At 43.5% G+C, this 27402-nt stretch overlaps 1 protein-coding gene across 1 annotated transcript in view; it reads left to right on the top strand.

Annotated features, from left to right (window-relative positions):
• Positions 1 to 26736, top strand: part of arhgef39 (Rho guanine nucleotide exchange factor (GEF) 39) — a 51227-nt gene extending 24491 nt beyond the window's left edge. The window contains exons 5-11 of the mRNA XM_072673962.1: positions 2986 to 3056; positions 10691 to 10819; positions 15325 to 15554; positions 20768 to 20856; positions 24183 to 24312; positions 24584 to 24711; positions 25761 to 26736. Coding sequence (XP_072530063.1) covers positions 2986 to 3056; positions 10691 to 10819; positions 15325 to 15554; positions 20768 to 20856; positions 24183 to 24312; positions 24584 to 24711; positions 25761 to 25800 — 817 coding nt within the window. The 3' untranslated portion in view covers positions 25801 to 26736. The remainder of the gene's footprint in view (positions 1 to 2985; positions 3057 to 10690; positions 10820 to 15324; positions 15555 to 20767; positions 20857 to 24182; positions 24313 to 24583; positions 24712 to 25760) is intronic.
• Positions 26737 to 27402: the final 666 nt, after the last annotated feature.

Genomic DNA, 27402 nt, shown 5'->3' with positions numbered 1-27402 from the left:
ATACACATCATGCACTCTTGACTTCAGCAGGAAACTGTACACACTCCGGCAGTATCAACTCAACTCCTCGCTCTCCTTGCTCTGAGAGCGCGAGAGTGAGTGAGAATGTTGAAGGGCTTATTGTAGTCACACTCTCTCTCTCTCTCTCTTTTTCACTCACTCGCTTTCTAAGGCCTTGAAGTCTCAGCCCCCTAAAACTGCTCTTCAGAACCAGAGTTTAAAGTGTGCTTTTTTTTTTTTTTTTTTTTTTTTACTTTCCCCTTCTCTCCCTCCCCTCCCCTCCCTCCCCTCGCCTCCCTTTTGCGCTCATCACCAGGTTGACGGTTGACACGGAGTCGTGGAGGCTGCTGCCACCGTTGTTTACATTATTCCGACATGGCCGCGGGGAGCAGAGGGGTACATTATTCCTCTCATCACCCTCGTCCAATTAGGAAAGGGCCTTCTCAACCGCTTTCACAGAACCGGAGTGTTTAAGCCCAACTTTTACGTCCTGAGGGATTGAGTGACACTCGCCAAAAGAGAAGTGAACCGCTGCATCTGCATTGCTGAAGACCTGACACCTTAGCCAGTCTGTAGCTACACATCCTCCTGTAACCACTGTAGCCACAGTAAGCCTTCTGTGGTTTGGTTAGTAGCTAACTAGCTTCTAAGGCCTTGCAACAGTTACCTTGACACTTATTGCTGTCTCTAGCAGTCTTTCTTAAAATCCCCCATCTACACGAGAACGCAAAAATTGCCCAGAAAAGGTGCTCACCTGAGCATGCCATCCCAGCAGGGGGCGCTAACTTTCAGGGGCAGTGGTGGCTCAGCGGTTAGAGCGCCGGGATATCGATAACAGGGTTGTGGGTTCGATTCCCGGGCTCGGCAAGCTGCCACTGTTGGGCCCTTGAGCAAGGCCCTTTACCCTCTCTGCTCCCCAGGCGCTGGAGTTGGCTGCCCACCGCTCTGGGTGTGTGTGTGTACTCACTGCCCCTAACACGTGTGTGTGTGTGTGAGTGTGTTCACTACCAGATGGGTTAAATGCGGAGGACACATTTCGCTGTACAGTCCACACTGTACAGTGACGAATACGTGCACCTTTAACCCCTCACAAAGTTTAACGTCAGGTTCATAAAGTGTAACAGCCAAAAAGGACCTATATACAGAGTGAAATTTCTGTGGTTTGTGTCACAGTAAGCTTTCGGTCAGTTCGGACAATGCAGGATAGCCTTCTTGGCCCGCGCATATCGATGAGGCTTGTCAGTTGCTAGCTTGAAGGTCTTGCCACACTTGTTCAGATGTGAAAAAAATTTTTTTCATCAAGAAACAAGTCTGACAGCCAAAACAGAACTAAATACAAAGTGTCCTAGCAGATCAGTTCCCTCACATATCGATAAGACTTGCTAGTTACTAGCTAACCAGCTTTTAAAGCCAGAATTAACCAAGAAACAAGTGTAACAGCCAACACAGACCTAAATAGCGAGTGAAGCCAACAGACTTCTAACTAATTTCTAGAGAACGCACTGCGTTTGAATTGCTGAAGCTTCTTTTAAGTTTGCTGGCACTCTGACCAGTCTGCGGTAAGGCTAGCTATCTAGCTTCTAAGGCCCCGTCCACATTCATCCAGATGTTTTTGAAACGAGGCTTTCTCCGTCTTTAGCTTCCTTTCTAAAAAAAAAAAATCTGTTTACACAAGAGTGCAAAAACTGCCCAAAAACAGTTTATCTTGGCATAAAGTGTGATGTTAGATTTTAACCTAGCAGGGGCCCTCTGACTAGTCTGCAGTGAGGCTAGCTATCTAGCTTCTAAGGCCCTGTCCACACTTATCCAGATAATTATTATTATTATAATTTAGAAACATGGATTTTCTCAGTCTTTATCTTCTTTTCTGAAAACTTCTCTGTTTACACGAGAGTGCTAAAACTGCCCAGAAAAAAAAGTTCATCCGAGCATAAAGTTTGATGTCAGATTTATCAAGAATCAAGTGTATTGGCCAACCCAGACCTAAATACAGACTGAGGGCCGTTTTCGAACAGTCTTCTGCCTTCTACAAACCTTCTATAGAGGCAAAGACGCTGCATCTGCATTGCTGAAGACCCGCTTCTCTTAAGTTGAAATCTCTTGAAAATCAAAGTGCCAAAGCCGATGGAGAATCAAACAGTCAGCACTGACATCACCAAGGCGTCTAACTTTTCTAAGTGCCGTCTCAATTGAGAGAGGCCTTTGATGTCTTTAGATGTTGGAGTTCTATTTAAGTGAGCTGTAATCTCCGGTATTAAGGCTCACTCTGTCTTTATCTCTGCCTCTGAAACCGCGAAATGAATTGCCCCCCAAATTTCTCTCCCTCTCAATTTGGCCTCACCTTGCGATAGGGGTCATTTCCTTAATGGGGCCCTTGATTTGGCCAGCCATTAATAACCTTTCTTTTTTTTCTTTCCCTGCCTTTGAACAAGGCAGCGATAGCACAATAATCAATATTTAATTTTTCCTGAATGCGCAGGGCTTGACCCCATCAAATTCATTCACTTGTTTATGTGCGGTGGGCGACAGGAAATATATTCTCGTCCTCTTTCTGGTTCCCTCGTTCTGTCGGTCTTTTCCCCCTGATTTCTTTTCCCGTTGTTTGTCCTCCCTGTCAGCTGTAGCCATACAGTGGAATAAAGCCGAACTCCCAGTTCGCTGTTCACTCGCTGTGAGTACAAGCAAAGCAGTGCTTCCGAGCTGTTTACTGACTCACAATCGTAAATTGAATAGCTCTTTATTCGTCACCCCGAAGAGTGAAACCCGTTTGTTTGTGACCCGATGATCTCTTAGTGTGAATAATCTCATCATGCGCTGATGCCGCCTGTCCAACCTCTTCACCTTGACTTCACTCTGACTGCCTCTCAGCGTTTCTCCTTTCTTTCTTCTGGATGTATTTTTAGACATGTTGCAATAAGCCATTGTTTAACTTGTTTATTTGTGGATTTTTATTGTTTTTCTTGTGTATTTTTTTTTCTCCCCCAGGTACAAGCTTTTCTTGAGGGACTTGACAGAGAACACCAGTCCAGACAACCCAGAGTTCCAACAGCTTTCAAGTAAGAGCTTCCGCCGTCTCGCAGCTCTACAAACGCTCCTTTATCCTGTTAGCGCTCGGTGACAAAAATGTTGATGGGTTCAGCCAGCCTGGATTTTTTTTTTATTTTTATTTTTTTATTTTTTTTATTTTTTGGTATTTCATTGTTGAGATCTGTATCAAGCCACACAATTGCGCTCACCCAAAGCCACACTTGTTATGCATGTCAAATTTACCTTCCATTCTTGTTTGTCAGTTTTCTAGAAACCTCAAACGATCGCTCAGTGTTTGTGTGATCTCAGGGTGCTTTTGCACCGGTAAGCAAGGATACCTTGGCCCGTTGGAGGTGGTGGGGAAAGGGGGGAGGAAAAAAAAAAGGTGCCAAAAGTGGCGTGTGTGTGGTGGCAAAACAAATCTGCCTCTGAAGAAGTTTTTTTTTTTTTTACTTCCCTTGTCTTTGTTAGGGTGACAAACAGAGCAACTTTGGGCTTTCCTTTCATCGTTCATTTGCGATTATTGTCACAGCCCTGCTCGGCTCGCCGAGGATGAAAGTACGGCGAAGCTTAACGTGAGTCTAAATTCCCTGTGTGGATTTTGACATAATTAATTGGGACCAGATCAGAGGATATCAAGCGTACGAAAATATAAATAAATAACATCTCCAACATCAACAGAAGCCCCGATAATGACTAATTTCTATCGTCAAATAAACAGCAAATCCAACTTAAGCGGCAGTGTACACAAGGAATTATTTATGTGTATCAATTAAAATCTCATTGGTTGCATGCTGCTTTTGCTTACAAATTAAAACAGCCCCTGATTCTAAGATGAAGGTACATATCCAAATTTGCCCCTCCACCAGCTTTTCCTCTTCTCATTAGAGAAGCTTTTTTTTTTTTTTTTGCTTCTTCTTCCCCAGCTCCCTCTCGCTTTCCTTAAGTTTCCGCACCCAGCCTGGGTATATTGTAAAGGGAATTATTTAAAAACAACCCCAGACAAATCACGCTGTATCTGATTAAGCAAACTAGCAGTGAGAATCACAGTAGGCTTTGTTGTTTTCCTGTTCCCTCTTGTTGTGGAGAGTTTATTATTTCTTTTTTTCCTTTTCTTTTTTTTCCCCCCCTCTCTGCTCCCTGTTGATGTTCCGTTTGAAATGACGCAGCTTTAATTGTGGTAATTGCTACACTTCACACTCCTCATCCATCATATATTTAAAGCACTGTTTCGGCGCGTACTTCTGCATGCCTCTCAGTCACCAACCACCACTACCCCCCTCACACACACGGACGCCACTGTCAAAGGTTAATTAAAAAAAAGTTAGCGCTCGAGAGCTCCTGCGACCAAGTTCTCTTTAAACAAACTGGATGGATAATATTAAAGGAAAAAGATGGGGAGAAAGTGTCTGCGGAATGTGAAATGAGCTGGTTTGTATTATTAATGCGTCAGACACGGCTCTGTTGAAACACAATTACAGAGCGGGTTTTCTTAAAAGCGAGGCGGCGGGGGGGTGGGGTTGAGGGGAGGTGCCGAGGGGGGCAGAGGAGATGTTGCGAAGGCCGCAAACAGGCACCGTCTTTTGGTTTGTGCTGTAATTCCTCTAAAGATAAGTGACCCAATTAGGCTGCGATTATTTTATTATGGAGAAACCGCCCCAAGCACCACATTTCAGGGGCCTGCAACGTGTCTCTACAAGCAGACCACAGAGCCGAGTTTCCATCTGTTTATTGTTGTTTTTGACTGCCGTACTGTGTGTGTGTGTGTGTGTGTGTGTGTGCGCCAGTGAATGCTCTCGCCGCGCAGTAATTAGCCATTTGGCTTACATGTTGCACAGTGAAGAAATTAGCTAGTTGGAGCCTCTGTATATTGTTGGGTTACGCAACAGTTTAGTGTTTGTTCTCAGCGCAGTTAACGCACACTAGTTAATAACGTATTAATAAAACGTCCTGAACCGCGTCGCCACTGTACCAGATCTGCTGCTGGTTGGGTGCTGAAATATATAAGGAGGTGTTCTCATTGTCAGGTAGTGGATTTGTCTTGGCCCCCCAATCTCACCTGTGGCCGTTTTTCTTGTCGTAGTTGAATAGCTACAATGGGTCCATACAGTGAGTACTACAGTGAGCCTCTGTGAACTCTGTTGTTTCCTCTTTCCAAAGAAAGAAATCCCGCATGACCAAAACAGAACAAGGTCCAATTTCAAGGTCCTGTTATATTTACACAGCCAAAAAATTATCTACTTCGAATAAATTGGTCCTAAACATAGTCATACGCGGCCCAGCAGTAAGATGTAACAAGCCACTGTGGCCCAGGGGTCGTGAGTTTGTGGCCCCACTGTGGCCCAGGGGTTGTGAACTTCAGTGATCAGATGCATTCTCCATTGATTCTGATATTGTGCTTATTGTCAGATAGCAGAGTGGAATAGGCTGCTTTGATTAACCCATAGAAGTCGAGATGGCATTGCGTATGTACAGTATTATTCAAAATCCACTTTAATTACATTTACATTTATGGCATTTAGCAGACGCTCTTATCCAGAGCGACTTACAAAGTGCTTTGCTATTTACCCAAGAAAAGCCTTAGCTAGTTAGAATAGACTAATAGTTCAAAGATACCTCTAAGCCTAGACACTACTAAACACAAGACAATAAGGTGACCATAGTACTCTGCTATTCGCTCAAGTACTCTCGGAAGAGGTGGGTCTTCAGTCTGCGTTTGAAGACAGCGAGCGACTCGGCCGTTCGGACACCCAGGGGAAGCTCGTTCCACCACTTTGGTGCAGGACAGAAAAAAGCCTGGACGCTTGTCTTCCACGGATTTTGAGAGATGGCGGGTCGAGCCGAGCCGTACTTGAAGCGCGAAGGGCTCTTGGTGCGGATCGGCTTTTGACCATTGCCATCAAGTACGGAGGGGCTGGTCCGTTCTTGGCTTTGTAGGCCAGCGTCAGGGTTTTGAATCTGATGCGGGAAGCAGCTACAGGAAGCCAGTGAAGAGAACGCAGCAGTGGAGTGACATGGCTGAATTTAGGGACGTTGAAGACGACCCGTGCCGCTGCATTCTGGATGAGTTGCAGGGGTCCGATGGTGCGCAGAGGGAGACCAGCCAGAAGAGAGTTGCAGTAGTCAAGTCTGGAAGTGACGAGAGACTGAACAAGCACCTGGGTGGCCTCTCTAGAGAGGAAGGGTTGAATTCTCCGGATGTTGTACAGGAGAAATCTGCAGGACCGAGTTACGTTTGCAATTCATTCTTTGTCTAAAGTGTAGCATTTCAGATGCTTGAAGGCACCCTGCGATGTCCAATACAGTGAACCGGTATTTTGGTAACTTGGCATAGATGAATAACGAGAGTTCAGTACATGGAAAAAGCATCCGGTCACTGACGTGCAATCTGGCATACACCAAAAACAGGGCTGTAAAACAGGCCTGTTCCAAAACCCCCATTATATTTACACCCCCTAAATGTACATACACCCAGCCCACTAGTGAAAGCCCTAGTCAAAAGTGGTGAAACGGTGAAGCACGAGATGGCAACGAGAGAGTGCTGTAAATCGCAGTGGGGAAAAAAAGAAACTAGCTACTGGGAGGATCGATACACAGTTTGGTACTCAACGCAGTGAGCCCTAACTGGTTAATAACTTATTAATAGCTTCATGAACCATGTTTTCTCCATATAACATCTGCACTGCGGTATTTAAAGGGGTGTTCTCTAATCTAAGTGAAGTGATCTGAACTCCAGTGATCAAATAAGTTCTCCATTGATTCTGATCATGTGCTCGACTGTAGTAAGGCTTATTGTCAATTAGCTGAGAGGCTCTTGTCTCACCCGTCGCTTTGTTTGTTTTCAAGGGTAGAATAACAGCCTGTAACAGAAGTCCATAGAAGTCTGGAGTTTTACATACCTACAATATGATAATATTAAATAATGCTGGAATTATTTTGTACTTTGTCTAAAGTGTAGTATTTAAGATGCTTGAAGGGTCCTTGGGATGTTATACTGCAGTTTCCATGGCATGAGTGAATAGATGGAAGTAACAAACTGGGAACCTCAAACACTGTTGGGTCCTTCTGTAAAAATAAATCTGGTATGACCTAAACAGGGCTGGAAATGAGGCCAATTCTGGTGTTGAGTCTTGACTCATCATATTTACACGCTCAGAATGTACATACACCCTAGTCAAAGCTGGTGAGACCCTGAAAGGTGTTGGCGACAGGGAAATATCGTAAATCGTGAAGAAAACATAAGCTACCTGGCACACAAACACTAGTGTATTTCTCATTAGGCAACAGTTTGGTCTTTGTTCTTAATGCCGTCAGACTAATGAGTAACTATAGATAACTTCATGAACCGTATTGTCACTGCTGGTTGGGTACTGACCAAATGATCAAATGAATGCTCCATTGATTAATACTGGGCTCGACTGTGGTAAGACGTATCGTCAATTAGCAGAGCGTTTCTTGTCTCGCCCGTGGCCTCATGCTTTTTTCTTTTTTTTAGGGTAGAATAACAGCCTGTAACAGGGTGTGTGCGCACGCTCCATCTAATTAAGGGAGACGCAGCCATGTACACACACCCCACTGCGGCAGATCCAACTCAATCAGTTGAGTCTGAATGTGTTAATTCTCTCTCGCTGGGTCATCTGTCTCTAGGGGGTTGATGGCAAAATCAAACATGGTGATGGGGTCCCTAAAACAAACCAGCGAGGGTTAGGCACAGTTATTCAGTCTGTACAGTATGTGCTGCCATATGATGTTTATGCATGTGCAACATCATTGTAAATGCTTGATACATACTATATGGGCAAAAGTATTGGGACACCTACATATTAAAACCTCCTTAAGCTTGTATGACTTCCCATTCTACACTCCTAGGCATAATATTGAGCCCCCCCCCCCCCTTTCAGCTTCTGGGAAGGCTTTCTAAAAGATCTTGGAGTGTGTCTATGGGAAGTTTTGCACATTCATCTATGAGAGCATTTGTGAGGTCAGACACAGTGTAGTGGATTGAGGGTGCTTCATCCAATACTTTTGGGATGAGGTGTGGTGGTGGTCATCACTGAATGCAATCAAGCTGTCTAGAGAGAGTTACTGCAACAGAAGCTTTCTAGGACATATAAGCGATGCGATGGTTGATGATTGATGATTGATTTGGCCAGTGAAGAACATTCCAGTTTTTGGCCCTGAAAAATCCCACCGTTGCTTCGTTGGTATATTCAAGGTCATTGCGCTGCAGTAAGGTGAAGCGCTGTCCGTTGAGTTTTAAGACGTTTGGATGGATCTTGGCAGATACTTCTCCAGAATTTATCCTGCGGTTGCCTCTAGAGCCGGCTTGGTGTGCAGATGTACTGTATGTTTGAAAACCCTCGCTGCCCTTTATGTTGTGTGAAAGTTTCATGACGAGCAGATCAGTAGAAACTGCTCAAGGGCCACAATTGCTTGGGAAGTCATTCAGTCATTAATGTGGATTCAGTCACAATGTGTTTTTTTTTTCTCTTCTGTGGGAAAGTTAGTTTGTTTTTCTCTGTCAGTTTGGTACAGGGGAGTCTTCAACAACTTTTGCTCGTAAGACTTTGTCCCACAACTCTACGGGTTATTTCATGCAGTACAATCTGTAACCTGGTCTCTTGGCGCTTACCATTGGATTCTGGATCTTGTGATAAACCTGCTGAGGTTATGGTAGTGTGTTTCTGCTTTCTGGTTGCCTTTGACACATTTGTATATCTTGGAGGGAGGTTTTGATTTGTTGATGTAAAGGGGTTTTAATTCATATTTGAAAGTATTATTGATTCACTCACCTACTTCTGTGTCTGGCTGATATGCCAGAGCGTTCTCTATTATTTAACTCACCAGTGTGCTCTCGCTAGTACCAACAACGATGGTCCAGGGAGTTTTGGCACTTGCAGCCTAATGTTTTGAGCATATCCCGAATATATATACACTAGGCATCGTTCCTATGCTTATTTTATTATTTTAGTGTTACAAAGACCTGCTTTACTGGAACTCTTCTTTGGCAGAGACAACAGTAAGCGCCACATATTGAATCAACCGTAGGCCTTATGTTTGGTCTCTGGTGTGTGGAGTAACGGTCTGAGGACTTTCGCACTAGTCGAACTACACTATGTGGTCAAAAGTTTCGGGACACCTTCTTATTTATTGTTTCTGCTGAAATCAAGGGACTTAACTGTTGATCCTGCTTTTGTTGGAGCACAGCATTGCTGTGAGGATCTTATTGCATTCAGCAACAAGAGCAAAAGTTAGTGAGGTCAGAATGTTGGATGATCAAAACCCTACCCTAATCCCCAGCTCAGTCAATGCTGGGGGGCTTTATATCCCTCTAACCCACACCTGGCATTAGGCTTGGTGCCAATCAGGTTCAATAGGTTCATCTGCTCCAGAGTCCTATTCCTATTGGCAGAACTTCTCTGCAGGGACTAGACTAGCTATGCAAAGATCTTGTGCAATGAATTGTTGGTTATTGGTGGTAAGCTGTCCTCCCAAAGTGATCTTGGTCTTCCAGACCGTCTTGATCTCAACCTCTCCTGTTAACTAATTTCTTCTCCTATGTGGCCATTGATAATTTGCTTTTTGCAGGGTGTTAGGTGGCTGCTTAGAGGAGCCCAGAGCTGGTAAATGTTGGAAGAAAATATTTGAGGAGTCAGGGTAGTTATAAAGCTTTGGATTTTGCGTCACCTGACCACCTGACACATCATAGCCTTAACAAGCAAATTGAGATCTGAGACCTTGCTAGAACACATGCTAAGCTTGCATGAAATGTTAAAAATAATGTTTTATTTTTAACTTAATGCCTTTTTGGAGATAGGTTGATCTTCTACTCCATTAAAGCAACATTATGTAGCTTTTTAACCTTAAAATAGCAGCTTCGAAGTCATGTTGATGCTCCACTAACCTGTAATAGGGAACATGGCGTCTGTTTATGAATAAAGTCTTGCCTTTCAGCAAAATGAGCCAATCAGCTTGCTGCTTTTACTGTAAGCGGAGGAAATGGTCACTTGACCTTCAGTTTCCAGTAGTTTGGTCTCTCCCCGTTCAAAAAGCTAGAAGCCTGTTTTATGTGACTGGAAATAACTGACTGGTGGGATTGCAAAGATGACGACAGAGTGAACGGACTTGCTTTTAAGGACTTTGATAAGTAAAACGAGTCATTTTTGTGTGAAATCCTGCATTCTTTTTCTGCTGCCTCAGTCTACATGCTTTTTTTTTTTTTTTTTTTTTTCTTTTCTTCGATGTGAAAAACGTGTCTTGTAAGGTGTCTTAAAGCATGAATTACACTTTCCATCTGCAGGGGGAGCTCAAGAGCAAGAAATACCAATTCTCACATAATGCTTCTTTAACTATTTACAGTAACAGGTGTGGCCTGGGGTGGCCAAACTTCTGCATGCCTCTGTATGTATATACAGCACTGTGTTTCTGCATTTCCTGCAAATGGCAACTGCAAATCCAGTGTGGAGTACAGAGCTAAAATGACGACAAACTGTGTCACTGTCTAAATACTGAAAGACCTCATTGTATTTATTTCAGTAATCTCACTGATGCTATGAAGAAACTCCTCACGTTTGCCTGTGTTTCTCCAAGTTCCCAGTGTTTGCAGGGTGGTTTGGATAGCTGTTTCATCTGTGCTGTGCTGTTGTGTGTCGTGCTGCTGCAGGGGCGGTGAGGGCCGTCTCTGAGGTCGCCCAGCGGATTCAGGACAACGCCCGCAGCCATGAGAACCACCTGCAGCTGCGCAGGGTCCAGAAACTGCTCAAGGGCCGAAAGACCAGGCTGCTGGCTCCAGGTTAGAGTCTGTGATCTGCTATTCCTTTCATCTAACCCTCTCTCCCTCTCTCTCTAGCGCTCCCTCTCTCTCTTTCTCTCTCTCTCTCTCTCTCTCTCTCTCTCTCTCTCTCTCTCTCTCTCTCTCTTTCTCTCTCTTTGCTATGATGGAAAGAGAGAGGGAAGTAAATAAGGGCTGGAAGGAGGTAAGTTGAAACACGGCAGTTTCAAGCATTTCCGCTCCTCTATAATCAATGAAAGTGATGCAAGATCAGTTTGTCTTTGCATGGCATAATCTCAGACGAGAGCATTAAGCGGGAGTATCGACCTGCTCTTGGCACTAATTGGAAAGGTGGAGCGTGCCCTCCGTCAGTTCTCTCCATCTTTCTTCTCGTTCGCTACTTGTGGAGTGGAGGTCCTTTCTTCCCTGTTGTTTGTCCCGAGGGAGAATGCCCATGTGTAACAAAAGAGAGACAGCTACAGAAAGAGCGAGAAAGAGAGAGAGAGAGAGAGAGAGAAAGTGAGTGAGAGTGCCTTGTCGTGAATGCCTTGGCCTGCCAATCTCCCCCAGGACCAATTAGCGCATCTCCTCATCTTGTGGACCGGCAGATGAAAAGCAAGCTGGGAGAAAGAGGGAGGGATATATGTATGTGTGTGCGTGCGCGTGTGTGTGTGTGTGAGCGAGTGTGTACGTGTGCGTGCACAAAGGTGGTTTGAGGCTGGTGATGAATACCCAACAAGCAGTGGTCTCATTTCACGCTGGGCCGGATGTAGGAAGTGTTAAAAAGGCCCTCCCTCCTATGCAGGATTTTCAGGCCCATGGATTTCCACTGAGCTTCATGCTCTCTCTCTCTCGCTCTCTCTCACTCTCTCAGCCACTTCTTACTGCCCACTCTTTCTTCAGGCAACTGAACCCACCCCAGTGTAAGCACCTTCCCCATCGTTTGCCCTGAAGTGGCTGAGAGAGTCTGATGCTTGGCGAGAGGCATCGGAGCCCCTCAACAATATTAAGTGGCGAGCATGGAGATAAGGGCGAGAGTGATTCTCAGACACAAAGCCCGAATCAATGAGACATCGATACGCCAGACTGTCTGTCTGTTTCCTGGGACTCCTGAGTGGGGCCTCTGCCGCCACCGCTGCTGCTGCCACTGCCACTTCCTAACTTTCCACGTGGAGAGAAAAGAGAGGGAGAAAAGCACGTTACTTCATTATTTCACATTGCAGGCAAAGCTCACGGCGTCCCTCACATTGTACTTTCGTCAGCATGACCTGCAACTGTGTTCACGGTTTGCACTGATAATGATACAGACCACCACTATTGGAATGGAGCAGATAGAAAACGGAGGCCACATTGTTGGGTCGCACTGCTAGGCCAAACTATGAGGTAAGACAATGAGGTAACACTCTTAGGCCACACTAATAATTATTACTAATAATTAGGCCACTCTGCTAGGCCACACTATGAGGTCACACCCTTTGGCCACACTACTAAGAAGTAGACCACTGTGTTAGCGCACATTGCTAGGACAAGCTATCTGGTCACACTGCTTGGCCAAGACACCAGGTCACACTCTTAGGCTACACTAATAATTATTGTTAATAATTAGGCCACGCTGCTAGGCCAGACTGTCTGGTCACACTGCTAGGCCAGGCTGTCTGGTCACACTGCTAGGCCAGGCTATCTGGTCACACTAATAGGCAATACTAATTATTATTAAAATAATTAGATCACTGTTTTAAGTCTATGAGGTCACACTGCTAGACCAAGCTTTGAGGTCACAGCAATAGGCCATACTATGAAATCACACTCTTAGGCCACAATAATAATTATTACTAATAGTTGGGCCATGTTATGAGGTCACACTTTTGGGCCACACTTGTAATTAGTACTACTCATTATGCCACTCTGCTAGATCAAAATTTTAGGCCACACTATGAGTCTCACTGCTAGGCTACACTTTTAGGTCACATGGATGAAACTCACTGCTTGGTCTTATTATAAGGTGACGCTGCTTGGCCAGTTGTTGATTCTGCGCCATGTTTAGGACATGAATCGTGCGTAAATGCTAATAAAATGCTAATGATACCCTTGACAGTTACATTCTGATCTGCATGTGATTTCAACAGGTGCAGGTCAGTCAGCATGTGTAATTGTTTGGGCAACACTCAACAGTTAAAAACTAAAACTAAAAATGGCACAGTTTTGTTTTGTTCCTCACTCAAGAAGCAGAGTAAAGGTGGGCAGCATGACGGTGTTCTTGCTTTAATGAAAAATGAGGTCGCAGTGTACTTCTCTGAAGTGTGGAAAACAAGAACACTGGACGTACTCTACAAACTGTATAAGTCATTAAAAAAAATGACTGATTTAGACCAATTATGGAGAACCTGTGAACAACCACAGAACCTAATGCTAAAGTACCATGTGATATATTTATCATAGTTACTAGACAAGGCTGATCATTGATTAACTAGTTCCCATCTACAACTTTGTCGCCTCTTTACAGTTAAATATTAGGCAACCTATTGACGATCTTTCTTGCCCCATGTTTTAGCTGATAGAAGCGGGAGGAATTTCAGCTTAAGAGCAGACTCGAGGGCTTTGAAAACCTTTCCTGCTGAAGGCTTTGTAGATTCCTGACATGAAAGTATAACCTATCAAACAAAGTCCCCTCTTCAAATTAACAATGATCATGCTCGATGTCATCCAGTCCCCCTCATACGGAGACGGGCTTTCATGTGTCTCCTGGTCTTCGGCCTGGTCACATCAGGAGCCTTTGTAGTGCAACCTTTAGCACCCAGAAAACCGCTGGGCCTTTGTAGCTGGGCAGAGGTGCTCTTTGACAGGGGGAGTTGAAAGCGTACGACACGGAAAGGGGAGCTCCAAGTTCCTGCTCTTTGAACCACGCACTCCTGATGGAGAAGACAGAACCTCCTTGAACGTGTCAGTCCAAAGCATGGACAAAAGGGACGGAGGAGAAACGGGAAAGAGCATGAATAACACAGAGGAATGCATTTGCTTTATTTAGTGCATTCTGTATTAAAACAGTTACCCTTTCACCCGTATGCTTTCATTATTCGCCGCATTGTCTTCGTCATAAGGCCTTTCCTGTTGGAATTCCCTCCCTGATATTGTGAGCACGAGGGCTGTGGTCAGGAATAGCATCCGGGTTTAACTCTCAGAAGTCCAGTTATTACTTGAACCCTAGTAGTAGTTTTGCTGTACAATTCAACAATATAACTACGTATTTAATCACATAATGTGTTACACAGTCAAAAGTATAAAAGGACAAAAGTCTTGGGACACCTGCTCATTCATTGTTTCATCTGAAATCAAGGGTATTAAAAAAAAGAGTTAATCTTGCTTTTGCTGGAGTAACTGTCTCTACTGTCCAAGAAAGGCTTTCTACAAAGTATTGTTTTACAGCATTGCTGTGAGGATTTGATTGCATTTAGCGTCAAGAGCGTTTTTAAGGTCAGTATGTTGGATGATGGCCACCCAACATCATTTCCAACTCCCTAACTCATCCTAGAAGTATTGGATGGAGCACCAACCATCATTCCAGAGAACACTGGAAGTGCCACTGCTCCACAGCTCAATGCTGGGGGGCTTTATATCCCTCTAGCCCACCTCTGGCATTAGGCAGCATGCTGCCAAACGGTTAATATTTGTCTGCTCCAGAGAGTCTTTTTCCATTGGCCGTACTTCTCTACAGGGACTAGACTGTGTCAGCAATTGCATTCATAAGCATTCATAAGAAAGGGGTCTCCCAAAACATTTGGATGTATGGTGTACATTACAATATTAACTGTAAGTACTTAGTGGACGTTATTACAATATTACAATATTATAATATATTTGTTTTATAAAACATGGACTTGCTTCTGAAGACTAGGTGCTGCAGATAGTTTTGAGTTTAAAGGGTTAAACCAAATCAGTGTTTAATGCGACACTAGTAGAGTTTGCCAAGTTTAAATGGATTTAACCAATTTACCGAAGCCATCAAACCCAATCTGCAAGCGCCACCTGGGAGTATCGTGTGCCGTGTCCTCATTGTTGTCACATATTAAACCCATGGCATTTTAAAAGCAATTTGACCCCTGCCTGGCCCCACTGCTAATCATAGAAAGCTTGTCTTTTGCTCTGAGTGTCCATTCTGAACCCTGTGCTACAACTGTCGCTGGAGTGGCAATCACAAGGTGCACCGGGGCAATTAAGGAATCTGCGGCAAGCCTGAAATTCATCTTATCTTTTCAAATGTCAGCATCTAATTTAGTAGCCATCATATACCTGCCAGTCAGTCAGTGGGGGAATTCTACGAGTGCCTCTTGTATTGTCTCTTTTGGCTACATAAACACCATTAGAGTGGTATGGAGTTTTATAGAAAGCCATTTAAAGAACAGTGTAATTTTACATCCAGTATCATTTTAATATACAGCAGGCCGAATTTAAAAGCATCATATAAGAGCTGCTAGGGAAAACTTGGCCACAACTTCTCATCTCTGTCTCCCTGTTTTTCTCTTTCGCAGATCGCTGGTATATCCGCGAAGGCTGGCTGAAGACAGTGCCCCCTAGAGGCAAGGAGACCAAACCCAAGATGTTCTTCCTCTTCTCGGATATCTTGATCCAGGCAAAGCCATGCAGCTCCATGCACCCGACCAATGGCGACAAGTTTGCCTGCCAGAGAGTCTACCCTCTCAAGGAGTGCACGGCTGACAAAGTGTTCGGCCACACTAAGAGCCAGGGAGGCCTCATCAGTGTGAGTGCTGAACTACAAGTGTGTCATATTTGAAATATAATAGTTGTTAATGTCAATCATGCCATGATCTAAAACTTATCAGCCAGTTGTGTGGCAGCAGTGCAATACATAACATTGAGCAGGTAGGGGTCAGCAGCTTCAGCTTAGCGTTCAATTCAACCACCAGAATGTGAAAAAATATGATCAGTTATTTTGAGTGTGGCTTGTTTGTTGGTGCTGGACAGGCTGAACTGCTGACCTTCTAAGATTTTCAGCACAACCGTCTCTAGAGTTTAGAATAATAAAGAAAATACATCTAGCGAGCAGCAGTTCTGTGGATGAAAATCTCTTGTTGATGAGAGAGAGGTCAACAGAGAATGGCCAGACTGGTTGTCGCTAACAGAAATGCTACAGTGATGACTTCCACTTCTGTCAGCTAAGAACAGAAAGCTGAGGCTGCAATAGCTACAAGCTCACCAAAACTGGACAGTTGAACACTGGAAAAACACAGTCTGGTCTGATGAATCTTGATTTTGCTCAGCCCCACAGATGGTAGGGTCAGAATTTGGCACAAATCCATTGACCTCGGCTTAAATCATTGGACCCCACTTGTGTCAGCAGGTGTAATAGTGTGGGGGATATGTTTTCTTGGCACACTTTGGGCTTGTTTATACCAATCAATCATCGCTTGAATGCCAAAGCTTATTTGAGTGTTGTTGCTGACCATCCCTTCATGACGTTTACCCATCTTCTAACGGCTACTTCCAGCAGGATAATGCTCTGTGTTACAAGGCTATGGTAGTCTTTCAGAAACATGACATTGAGTTCAGTGTTCTTTAGTGGTCGTCCCAGTCCCCACTGGATCTGAATCCAATAGAGCATCTTTGGGATGTGGTAGAAGAGAAGATTCGCAGCAAGTTGTGGGCTGCAATCATGTCGACATGGATCAGAATTTTGAGAGCAAAAGGAGGCCCCACCAAGTGTCGGTGTTGTGTTCTTAATCAGGTGCTTGGTGAATAACATTCTGACAGTAGTGCACTACAGGTAATATAGAAGGGAATGTGGGTTCTGGTGTTTCGTTGGACCATGGAAGGAGAAATTGTTCCTCAGACGGAACTTGAATGATGAATAATGCTGTAATGGGGCCAAAAAAGAGGAAACAGCAGAACGAATAATGATGTGATTTGCTGGTTATTCAAATGACGGTTAAGAGGTTAATAGATTATAGAAATAACCGTTCACTGCTACTGAACAGTTCAGAGCAAAGCTAAAAATATTTTTTCTTTAAAAGTAATTCATCTGCAATAGTCAAGGGGATCAAAGCTTTGTCTGTTCTGTCTCCGCTCTCTATTCAGTCTCTGCTGGTCAGGTTTGCTCCCCAAGTTAGCGGAAATGCGGCATGTATCATTTTTCTCCTCTCGCTAATTGCTCTGGTTCCACATAAGGGTTCAAGCTTTAATGTGTCTCCTCACTGCTTGATCTCTTTCCAGGCCTCTGTTGCCGCTGAGTGACAAATTACATCTAAATGATCTCGGCGCTGTCATGAAACATTCAGCCGAGTGTGTTGCACACCAGTACACTCCCAACCAAAACAGCTTATGCGACCGTGTTTAGTCAACACTTGGGCCTATCAATATTCATACAAGGAGGGGTGTTTCTTATGTGTGCTCTGCTCCCTTTTGAATTATGCCATTTCGTAAACTTGACAAATCACTCATGCTCACTCTGCTGGCTTTAGATTCTCTCGAAGAACGTGTTTTTTAAATGGGGGGGTGTTCACTAGTTATGGCAATATGGGTTGCTATGTAAACTGCTTGAAGTCTGGAGGTGATGCTCTTCAGTATCAAGAGTTTCTCCAAAGTCGTCTTGTTTCACCAGCTGGTACTGGGGAGGTTGTTTGTGGGCTGGGTTTATGTAAATATTGGAGCCGTGAATACAATGTCAGAGGAGCAGACAATAGTTCCATGTACAAAACTCTTTAACTAAAAAATTATTTAACTATGCCAAGCTAAATTGAGTTCTACAAATTATAGAAATCACAAGACTCTAAAGTCTAGGACTCTTCTGCTATGGTGGTTCCTCTATTATGGTGGTCTCCAAGATCCACCAGAATCTTGTGGTAGGCCTAGTACGGCCTGTGCCGTATGCTTTTGGGCATCACTTAATGCTCGCTGATGGACGGCTCAAGCGCTCATTGTGAGGGAGAAGGAGAATGCTCTCGCACCACTCCATCAGATTAGACCACAAAGCCATCTCTTCCTCCCTACCAGCAAATACATCTTCCTCAAGCACTGTCACCACTCTCTCTCCTCTTCTCTCTCCTCTATTCCCACTGCCTGTGTCTCTGCCAGTGCTGCCGCCACTGCCGCCGCCGCCGCTGCGCGTTATCTAATGGCAAGAAATGGCATTTCATTAGCTTGTTATCCCACTGAGGGCTCAAATGCATACTCAATAGCATTAGGCGTAATTTCTCATAAGGACACATTATTGATCCTAGGTGCACCCCCTCCTCCTCCTACCTGGACCAGAGAGGAAAGAGACTGTCAGCACTCTCAGGCCCCTCCTCATCCATGCCATGAAGAATTAAAGGCAAATTAAATTTGACAGCTGGAAATGCCATGGCAATCTATATGCAAAGTTTGAACGAAGAAGTAGAAGGAGAAAGAGGCGCTGGGCATTATGGAGGAGAACGCTGAGGAGAAAAAGCACTATGAAATTTTCCGGCACATAGAATTTTTTGCCCTTTTCCATGTCTTTAGATGAGGGAATGTTTGTATTTGGCAAGTTTCGTCCCCACAACCCTTTCTCTTTTCCTCGTTCCCTCATTCCCACTCCCTTCTTCCTCTCTTAGTTCTGCCCACCCATTCCACCCCCCTCCCCCACCTTCCCATTTCCCCTCGAATATTATTCTGCATCCATGACAGATTCCCTTTGATGTATAAATAATCAAGTGAAATTATGTGCGGCGAGAGGGATCTGCGCACTGTCGTTCGTATTATACAAAGTAATTTCTACCTAAGAGGGTCAGATTTCCTGACAAATCCCTAATTACCGTGTGGCAATGGAAGCGGGATCTATTTGTGCATAAATCAAGCCTGCCGTCCCCCAAGTGGCGGCCCCCTAATATCGCGCTCCACAACGGCTCGGGCCTCGCTCACTGAACTCTGTAATTAGATAATACTTTTGATGATGGCACATTTGAAATCTTAATCCATTTAATATATAATAAGAATCCCCCCCCCACACCCCCACACACACACACACACTTTCACACACACAAAACGCAAAAACCTAACGAGGGCGCCATTATTTTTTACCAGGTATCCATTAATGCTCCACTTCCCAGTCTTCTCCCTCCCTCTCTCCCTCTCTCTTCTGGTCGTTAGGATTCTGTCCCTGGCCGTAATAAAGATTAGAGCTGATTATTGATATGCCGCCGGTAACCGCCGCTGTTTCCTCTGTTCCGATGGCCTCAGGTAAATGTGAAAGGTCATTTAATATTTTGCGCCCAAAACCCATCAACCCCACCCCTCTCCATCCCCAATTATAATCCGCTCTAATGGGTTCCGGTTGTAATTATTCAGGGATAAAGCCCGTGCCTTTTTGTTTGGGCTTGGACGGTGCCCATTGTGTTGTTTGACATGCGTAATCTCTCGGTAAAGTCTCCTCAGCATGGATGAGTGATGGTAATTACTGTTGACTCTACGGATGAGCCAGCTGATAGCAGGAGGAGGAGGAGGAGGAGGAGGAGAAGGAAGAGGGAGACAGAGAGAAATGGAGGCAGAACTAGAGAACTTCTTGAGTGCACGCCGCTGCCAGATTGGCATCAGAGAGTGTGATGTGGCACAGATGTGTACCTTTCGGTTTAGAGGTGTCTCACTTTCTCTCTTACCCCAGCTGTTCGGCCCCTGTTTAAAGGCCTACTTTGCTACTTAGTTGACTTTTAATCCATCCAATGATCAGTTGTGCCTGGTTACTGCAGGTGGCTCACAGTCCAGTATTGCTTGCAGGAGAGCAAGAGTTGTAGTTCTGGCATGTTAATGATGGAAAGGTTCATGCAAGGCACTGTGAGGCAAAACAGTCCCCAATGAAAAGTTTTTGCTGAATTGACCCCCATTTTAAATTATTATCAGTGTCACACATGAAAATGTTATTTATATATGTAGAAGTCCACTGGACTTTTTGGATAGTAATTAAAATCCATCATTTCAGAGAACATAGCTCCGCTTTATACCCTTCTAGCTCACGCCTGGCATTAGGCATGGTGCCTATAGCTTCATATTTTATCTGCTCCAGACAGTCCTGTTCCCCTCACAGTAGTTCAGAGTGTGTAGCCATGTACGCGTGAAGTGATTTCAATGCAGTGTTTTAAAGGAGCAGGGAGCTGAATGGTCAATGAGGTGAAGAGATCTTAAACACTATAAAGTCGTTTTAATGAAGCCACCAAACTGAAGAAATCAGTCCATCGGGTCACATTAAATAAATTGTTGTTATCATTATTTAGCCGGAATTATCAGCACGTATATGCTGATATGAGGTGTTCTAGATTTGCAGTAGTCAGTATGTAGGTTCAGAAATGGTCCAAGAAAGGACAACCGGTGATTCGGCAACAGGCTCATGGACACCTATGGTGTATTAATGCAATCCATGGAGACCTCAACTCTTACAGGACTTATCTGCTGCTCACGTCTTGGTGGCAGATACCACTGGACACCTTAAGAGTCCATGCCCCAATTGGTCTGTTGTGGCGGCCCACAAGGGACCTGCTCATGTCGTACTATTGTTCTGGCCCGATTGGCATATTATTTAAAGAAATACATAGATCGGAATAGTGTCAGCCGATACTTAAGGTATTGAGGCATTTGGATCGGATGGCAAAAAAAACTGGAAACGTGCCATTCCTATAATATTCTGTAGGTGGTGTCCATCATCTGTTTACTAACAGCAGTGTAAGTGGAAAGTTCTTGGTGGTAGTGGTTCAGGGCTGCCCTCTAGTGAACAAATATCATTATGAGCAGAGAGTTTTTCACTTTCTTCTCTGGCAGACAGAGGAGCAGAAAGATGATCAGGTCAGTGACCAGCATAGGACCAGCTGAGGGATAGAAGATTGCTATATAGGCAGCTTTAAATGACACTGTCTCCATCTCAGCACTCTCTGTGTCTCTCCTGCTCTCTCTAACCACCATCATCTGTTTCTCATGTTTCTCTCTCTTCACTTTCTTTATGTCTTCCAGTTGACCTTCGCAAGAGCCAAGCTCCTCCTCATGTCCAGTGATCAGGAGGACATTAATGATTGGTACCGGAGCCTCTGCCTGGCCGTCGGGTACGTGCCTGCTTCCGTCCGCTCCTTCACGCCGTCTGGTTTAATTGTAAGCCTCCTTCCCCAGTGGCAGCAGCCTATAGAAGAGTCAGGTCACGGTTAGCTTAGCATCAACCCCGTCTTCTTCTTCTTTATCCAAAGGACGCAGGGCACGAGGAGGTTAGCAGCGGGGCCAGCACCTCACAGGGGAAAAGGCCCAGCTCTCATGGCTAGGCTAATTAGTTTATAGGCCTGTCAGAATGACGGGGGAAAGAGAGGCTGTCAGTGTAACGCAGCCCTCACAGTGGGGAGCCTCCTCACTGCTGGCCCTCTGCCCAACCCACAAGCCCAGGGGAGCGCAATTAGCCACTGAGCCGGACAGGTTGTGGTGGCCGAGGTCAGAGGCGACCTGAAGGAGGTGTGTGTGTGCTTGTGTGAGAGAGCAAGAGAATAAGAGAGATGGAAAGAAAGAGAAAGACTGCAAGACACGGAGTTAATGACCTGTTGAAGTGTAGTCAAGTGAGTGTTCAGGTATGTTATGATAAGTGGAAATCCTTCTGGGTGTCTTTGCGATTTATCTGCTCTTCAAAATGTTGTGAACAAATATCAGTGGTTTTTTATCTCACATGAAAAGCACTTCACCCTCTGTCCAGGGATTCAGCAACATGGCCATTCTTGAAGTTTATCTACCATCTTTATGCAGCAAATCTGCTCAGGCAAATACGACAGGCCTAATCTGCAATTGTTTTCTGATTGTCATTTACTGCATTTCCTGCTCAGCATCTACCCCTCTTGATTCCTTTCCAGTTGCTGGCTATAGCCTCTCAGAACCCATGGACTCAGTGATTATCAGCAATGCAAATACAATCATTTCCTTTCATCCGCAGCTATCAGATTTCTGCTGTTAAAATAGGATAATGTTGCTGCTATTGCTTGCAGTTGTGAAATCCAATCCAGTCCCTTTGCTTAATTCTAGTTATTGCAGACCAGTAATACCAGTAATGCCACTGATTATTGACTTCAAGCAAGTTCAGACAACCTTTGAGCATAGCTGTAGCTTTTAACATAATTTATATACAGTATAATTCTATATTTTGCCAACGTGCTCGGAGGAAAGTGTCGACTCCCCAGCTCTGATACATTAGCTAACAGATGCATGTGCTGGACAACAACACACTAAAAGTGTTATGGGGAAATGAGCTATCTACCCACCCAGAGACAGCATAGTCAGTTGTGCCCTCCTCGGCTCCGACTGCTGATGGCAAAGCAGTGTGACCTGAGCAGGATTCGAGTGGCATTTGTTCTTTACATTGTGTCAAGTTTTCATGTGAATGTACCACAAGAAATGCTCTAAAATTGCTTGTTTTTTCCTTCTCCTATAAAGTTGAGATTTTTGAGGTAAACAATATTTATGCCAGAGAGCGATTACTAATGTGATTAATAAGCAATATTCTGTAATAAAAGGAGCTGAAGATAGAACTAAACTGAAGTCTAAAGCAGGTTCTCACACACACACACTATTACTGGTCCTCAGGCCAGGGAATCGGTCTGTTGACAGATCGATGAACTTGGTGACATAAGGTGGAAGTAGCTGGAGCAGTGAAGTCTAAGGAGAAAACGGAACATCTCTCAGATGTCTCTCTCAGGAGCCAGAGAGACCTTGGGGTCAAACACATCCACACATTCCCATACATGAGGAACACTGCAGCTCCTATATACACACATACACAGACTTCTATACAGACTTGGTCAGTCTGACTGTGGGTTGTTAGATAATTAGTTAATATTAATTAATACAGGGATGAAATGAGACTCATCACAATTGGTGAGATGCTAAGTCACAGCTTATCACAGCTTGTTTAACGGGTGGAATATTCTTTTTAGGAAATATAATGGGTTGCAGTGTTCACTCTGGAGTTGTCACGAAAGCCGACTTCTGGCCGTAATTCTGTTATTAAGTAGGGGTGGGTGAAATAGCTTCATTGCAATATCCTGATAGTTTAAGCCATTTTCTCGATACATGATGAGTACAAATATTTTTTTCCCATGTTTCACACAGACAATTGGTCAGTCTCCTAGAAGTAATGACAGTACAGTGACATATTATGATGTAATTTATCAAAATAACGCTACAGAACTGCCATACAATTACAACGTAGCACCACAGTATAGGACAGTAAATGATACTATAGCACAAAAAAGCATTTGATGCTGTCCAAGCATTCCGATGGCATATTGGTATCAATGAAGAAATGTGAATTTAAATCTATGGTCTATATGGAAAACATAAGCTATAGGTCACAACAGATCCATAGATTAGATAGAAAGACAGATAGAAATGTATATAGTTTCCTAAATATTCCAGCATCAACTGTGAGTGGTATTATTAAAAAGTGGGAGAGATTAGGAACCACGGAAACTCAGCCACCAAGTGTCAGACCACGTAAAGTTATAGAGCGGGGTCAGGGAATAGTGCATAAAAGCAGAGCTCCAGACCTTCTGGTAGAGCTGCAAAGGTGGACCAACTCCATATTATTGCCTATGGATTTAGACTGTAGATGTCAGATATACACATACACACACACACACTTTAGATAAAAAAATACACAGACTGCAGAATATTATTTTACATTCTATTGATCTTAAACAGAAATAAACACTGGATTGGATATCGCTTGGGAAATGGAGAATGTGTGATGTAATATGGCTAGCTGTGTTTTCTTTCTGTGGGCTAGTCGAGTCGAGGGCATGGTGGCATACTTTTTGATGTTTTTCTGAAGTTCTGAAAACTGCGCAGCGTAACCCCTTAACACAGAAAGGCTTATTACACACTAAGGTGTATTACTCAGTAACTACAAGGACTTTTGTATAAACTGGTGGGGCTATTCCTTGGTAATAGAAGTTTGTAATAAGCTTTTTGGCCCATAGGCTATTTAAGTGGTTAATGAACATGTTTAATTTTTTTAATCCATGTCAGTAATCCGAAAAATGGTAAATAAAGCGAATAAATAATGAACTGTATTCTAATGATTGCTTCATCAAACATGTTCTGAAGGAAAACTAACAATGACACAAAGACGCACTACAGGGCTGCCTTTCATCAGACATTTTAAATGGGCTTTAACTTCATGTTTATTGCGTCTACATGTGAAACATCACCTGTATGATTTGGATAACGTACTCCTCTACCTGCTAGAGTCTAATTCACATGCAAATCTAGTGTTAGACTAGTGTTAATATTTTGAATGAATGTTTGTGTATTTAAGTGTTTGCCCCTTCTTTAGTGTTGGACCTACACTTTGTGCAGCACTAGACGTTAAAAGGCTGGCTCTGTATGTTTCTCCTGGCAGGCAGTTGAAGTCGAAGAATACAGTGGTGCATCGGAGAGAAGAGCTCCTTAGGCAGCCGCTCCGCTCAGCCCCAGACAGCCAGCAGAGCCCAGCAGCCTCTCCGCGAGCCCATGGGCGGAAGAGGGCTATGGTTAGTGTCTCACACTTTTCTACATCCCTGTGATGAAGACCCTGTCCCAGAGCTCCCAAATCTATGCGGTTTTCAAAAGAGAAAACAAAGAGGGTCCTTCATTCAGTGAATTCAGTCTTTTATTACTGTAGAAAGCTGTGTGTGTGTGTGTGTGTGTGTGTGTGTGTGTGTGTGTGTGTGTGTGTGTGTGTGTGTCTGTGTGTCTGTGTGTGTGTGTGTGTGTGTGTGTGTGTGTGTGTGTGATTGTACTAACTATGCTTGTTTGATGCAGGTGAGAGACGAGGGTCCAGAGAGCATTGAGAGGCCCTTTACCAGCAGCGATTCCAGAACACCAGTTGGAGACAGTGGTGCAGCCAGTGCTTCCAAGAAGATGAAGCTCTCTGAGGCTCCTCCATCAAGGTAAGTTTTCAGTTTGCCAGGGTCGGCAGGTTGGCTTTTTGATTTGATTCCAGTAGGATTTTTATTGCAGAATAGCGTAGTGTTGTTAAGCATTATAAATACTGAATGATGTGCTGACCCTTAACAGTTAAATGAGTAATTAGTAAAATACCATATATATGTACATAAATATTTAACACACACCGATCAGTCATAACATTAGCAACACTGACAGGTGAAATATCTTCATTTCTTAAACTGCTGATCACCTGGGATTTTCACCACACTAGTTTACTCTAGAGGTTACTCAGAATGGTGCAATAAATAAAAAAAACATCCAGGGAGCGGCAGCTCTGAGGACAGAAAAATGCCTTGTTGATAAGAGACATTAACAGAGAATGGGCAGACTGGTTCTTCTGAGGCTGCAGTGGGCACAAGTTTACCAAAACTGGACAGTTGAAGACTAGAAAAACAAGGCTGGTCTGATGAAGCATGCAGATGGCAGGGTCAGAATTTGGTGCCAACAGCATGAATCCATGGACACAACCTGCCTTGTGTCAGTAGTCCAGGCTGTTGGGGGTGTTGATACGAATCTGTTGCTGACCGTGTGCATCCCTTCATGACCGCAATTCACCCATCTTCAAACGGAGAGGTAGTAATAATAATAATAATAATAATAATAGTATTATGTACCCTGTATCAAAGCAAAGGTCATCTCAAACCTCCAGAGTCTCCAGATCTGAATCCAATAAAACACCTTTGGGATGTGGTTGGGATTCATAGCTTGAATGTGCTTCCGCAGAAAAACCTGCAGGGATAGTGCTGGATCTCCAAAGTGGTCACTTTAAAACATTTTAACATCATTATGATATTTTAGTAAGAATTAAACAGACCTTTTTGCTGTTATTGAGTAATTAGCTCTACTGTGAATCTGAAGCTATTTAAAGCTTTCCAAGTGAGATGAGGAAAGGATGAGTACTGTCTTAATTTTAGCATGTCTTTCATCTTCATGTCTGATGTACAGCTTCAAGGAGCGTAATCCGTCATGAATCTTTCACTTTTTGAAACAGATCCCAGGAGTCCTCAGGCTCGAGCTGTGTCATTCTGTGAGGGGCTACGGATGCTGCTTCATCATTTACCCCACAAGGGGTTCGAGACTGAGATCGCGAGAGCTAATGATTGAACGACTAAAAGGCGAGGCAAAGAGGACTGATATAATCCACATGTGTTAAAAACATAGCTGGAATTAATATTCACTGGAAGGTCGCTATCGTTAACCCGTGCAGTGTAACATTTTAACAAGAGAGATTTTCTCTTAATGTTTATTATATTTTATTATTTCAAAATACCAAAGAACAAGGCTAATGATTCATTACCTTCAGCTTTTATATTAAATCTTTTAATAACAGTATATGATCCGTTATGCATAATATTGCTGATTAAAATGTCTTCAGTCACAGAAACACAACTCGAAGTGCCAAACCCATTAAACCATATTACACTTTCCAATTTGCAAATTCATATATATATTCAGTTTGCTGCTCATTGTTATGATTACTAACGGCATACACTCCACTTCTGAACACCAAACAGTACATCTAGTATTTGCTGTGTATGTGGGATATACATAGTGCAATATCTCTGGTGCTTTATGCCTTATTTTACTACTGTAATGGTGGAGGTGGGCTCTGTTATTGCTACTGATTGTCTGTTAACCTCTGTTACTGATTTTCTTTTCTTTCTTTTTAATTAAAATGATACATAATCATGTATAAGAACTAGTGACCATGATTCTCCCTAAATAACCCGACTGATTTAGATTGTATTGTATGTGTTTTGTCATCTAAGTCTGTGTGTAATGTGTGTCTCTCTTGCTGCTGTTTTTAATCTACTAGTTGCACTCCCTCTCTTCTGCTGCGGGAGCATTATTGCTATTGAAAGCTGTTACACTGGTCAATATTAGATTCATTTTCATTATGGATCAATAAAATCTCTATGCTCAGAGTTAATAGACGTGTCCTTTATGAGAAGTAAATGGTGGTAATGACTGGAAAAATCATTATTAATTTCTGACTAATATCTAAACCGTGCAGGTTTGATCAGTATAGTATCATAAGAAACTATTGAATTCTTCTCAATGCCAAGCTGGTCATCTGACATCATATTAAAGCAAATGTAGGTTCAATTTGTTCTGGACATGATTTAACCACTGCTGTTAAAGGATGTTTAGCGTAAGATGATTTAACAATCCATATTGATTCCAACAGACTTATTAAAGGCTTCCTTAAAAGAATTAGGCTGTTGTTCTGAGCTGCATTACTTTACAGTACAATAGTGCCCTCTCCTGGTCAATGTCATATCCATATACTATATATCCATATGCGTGTACACCAGAAAGGCTGCTGATGCCTCTTTAATACGAAGAGGCATTTTGGGGTTTGCATGCACTATATGGACGCAAGTATTGGGACACCTGCTCATTCATTGCTTCTTCTGAAATTTAGGCTATTAATAAATAAATAAATAAATACAACAAAGTGTATCCTGCTTTTTTTGAAAACTGTCTCTACTGTACAGGGAAGATGGCTTTCTACTAGATTTCTGTGAGGATTTGATTGCATTCAGTGACGAGAGCATCACCAACTCCTTAACTCATCCCAAAAGTATTAGACTACACTAGAGATGTCAGTTCCACTGCTCCACAGCTCAATG

The sequence above is a fragment of the Salminus brasiliensis genome, chromosome 2, assembly GCF_030463535.1.
Source record: "Salminus brasiliensis chromosome 2, fSalBra1.hap2, whole genome shotgun sequence".
Classification (NCBI taxonomy): Eukaryota; Metazoa; Chordata; class Actinopteri; order Characiformes; family Bryconidae; genus Salminus; species Salminus brasiliensis.
This window is presented reverse-complemented; position numbering and strand designations above follow the sequence as displayed.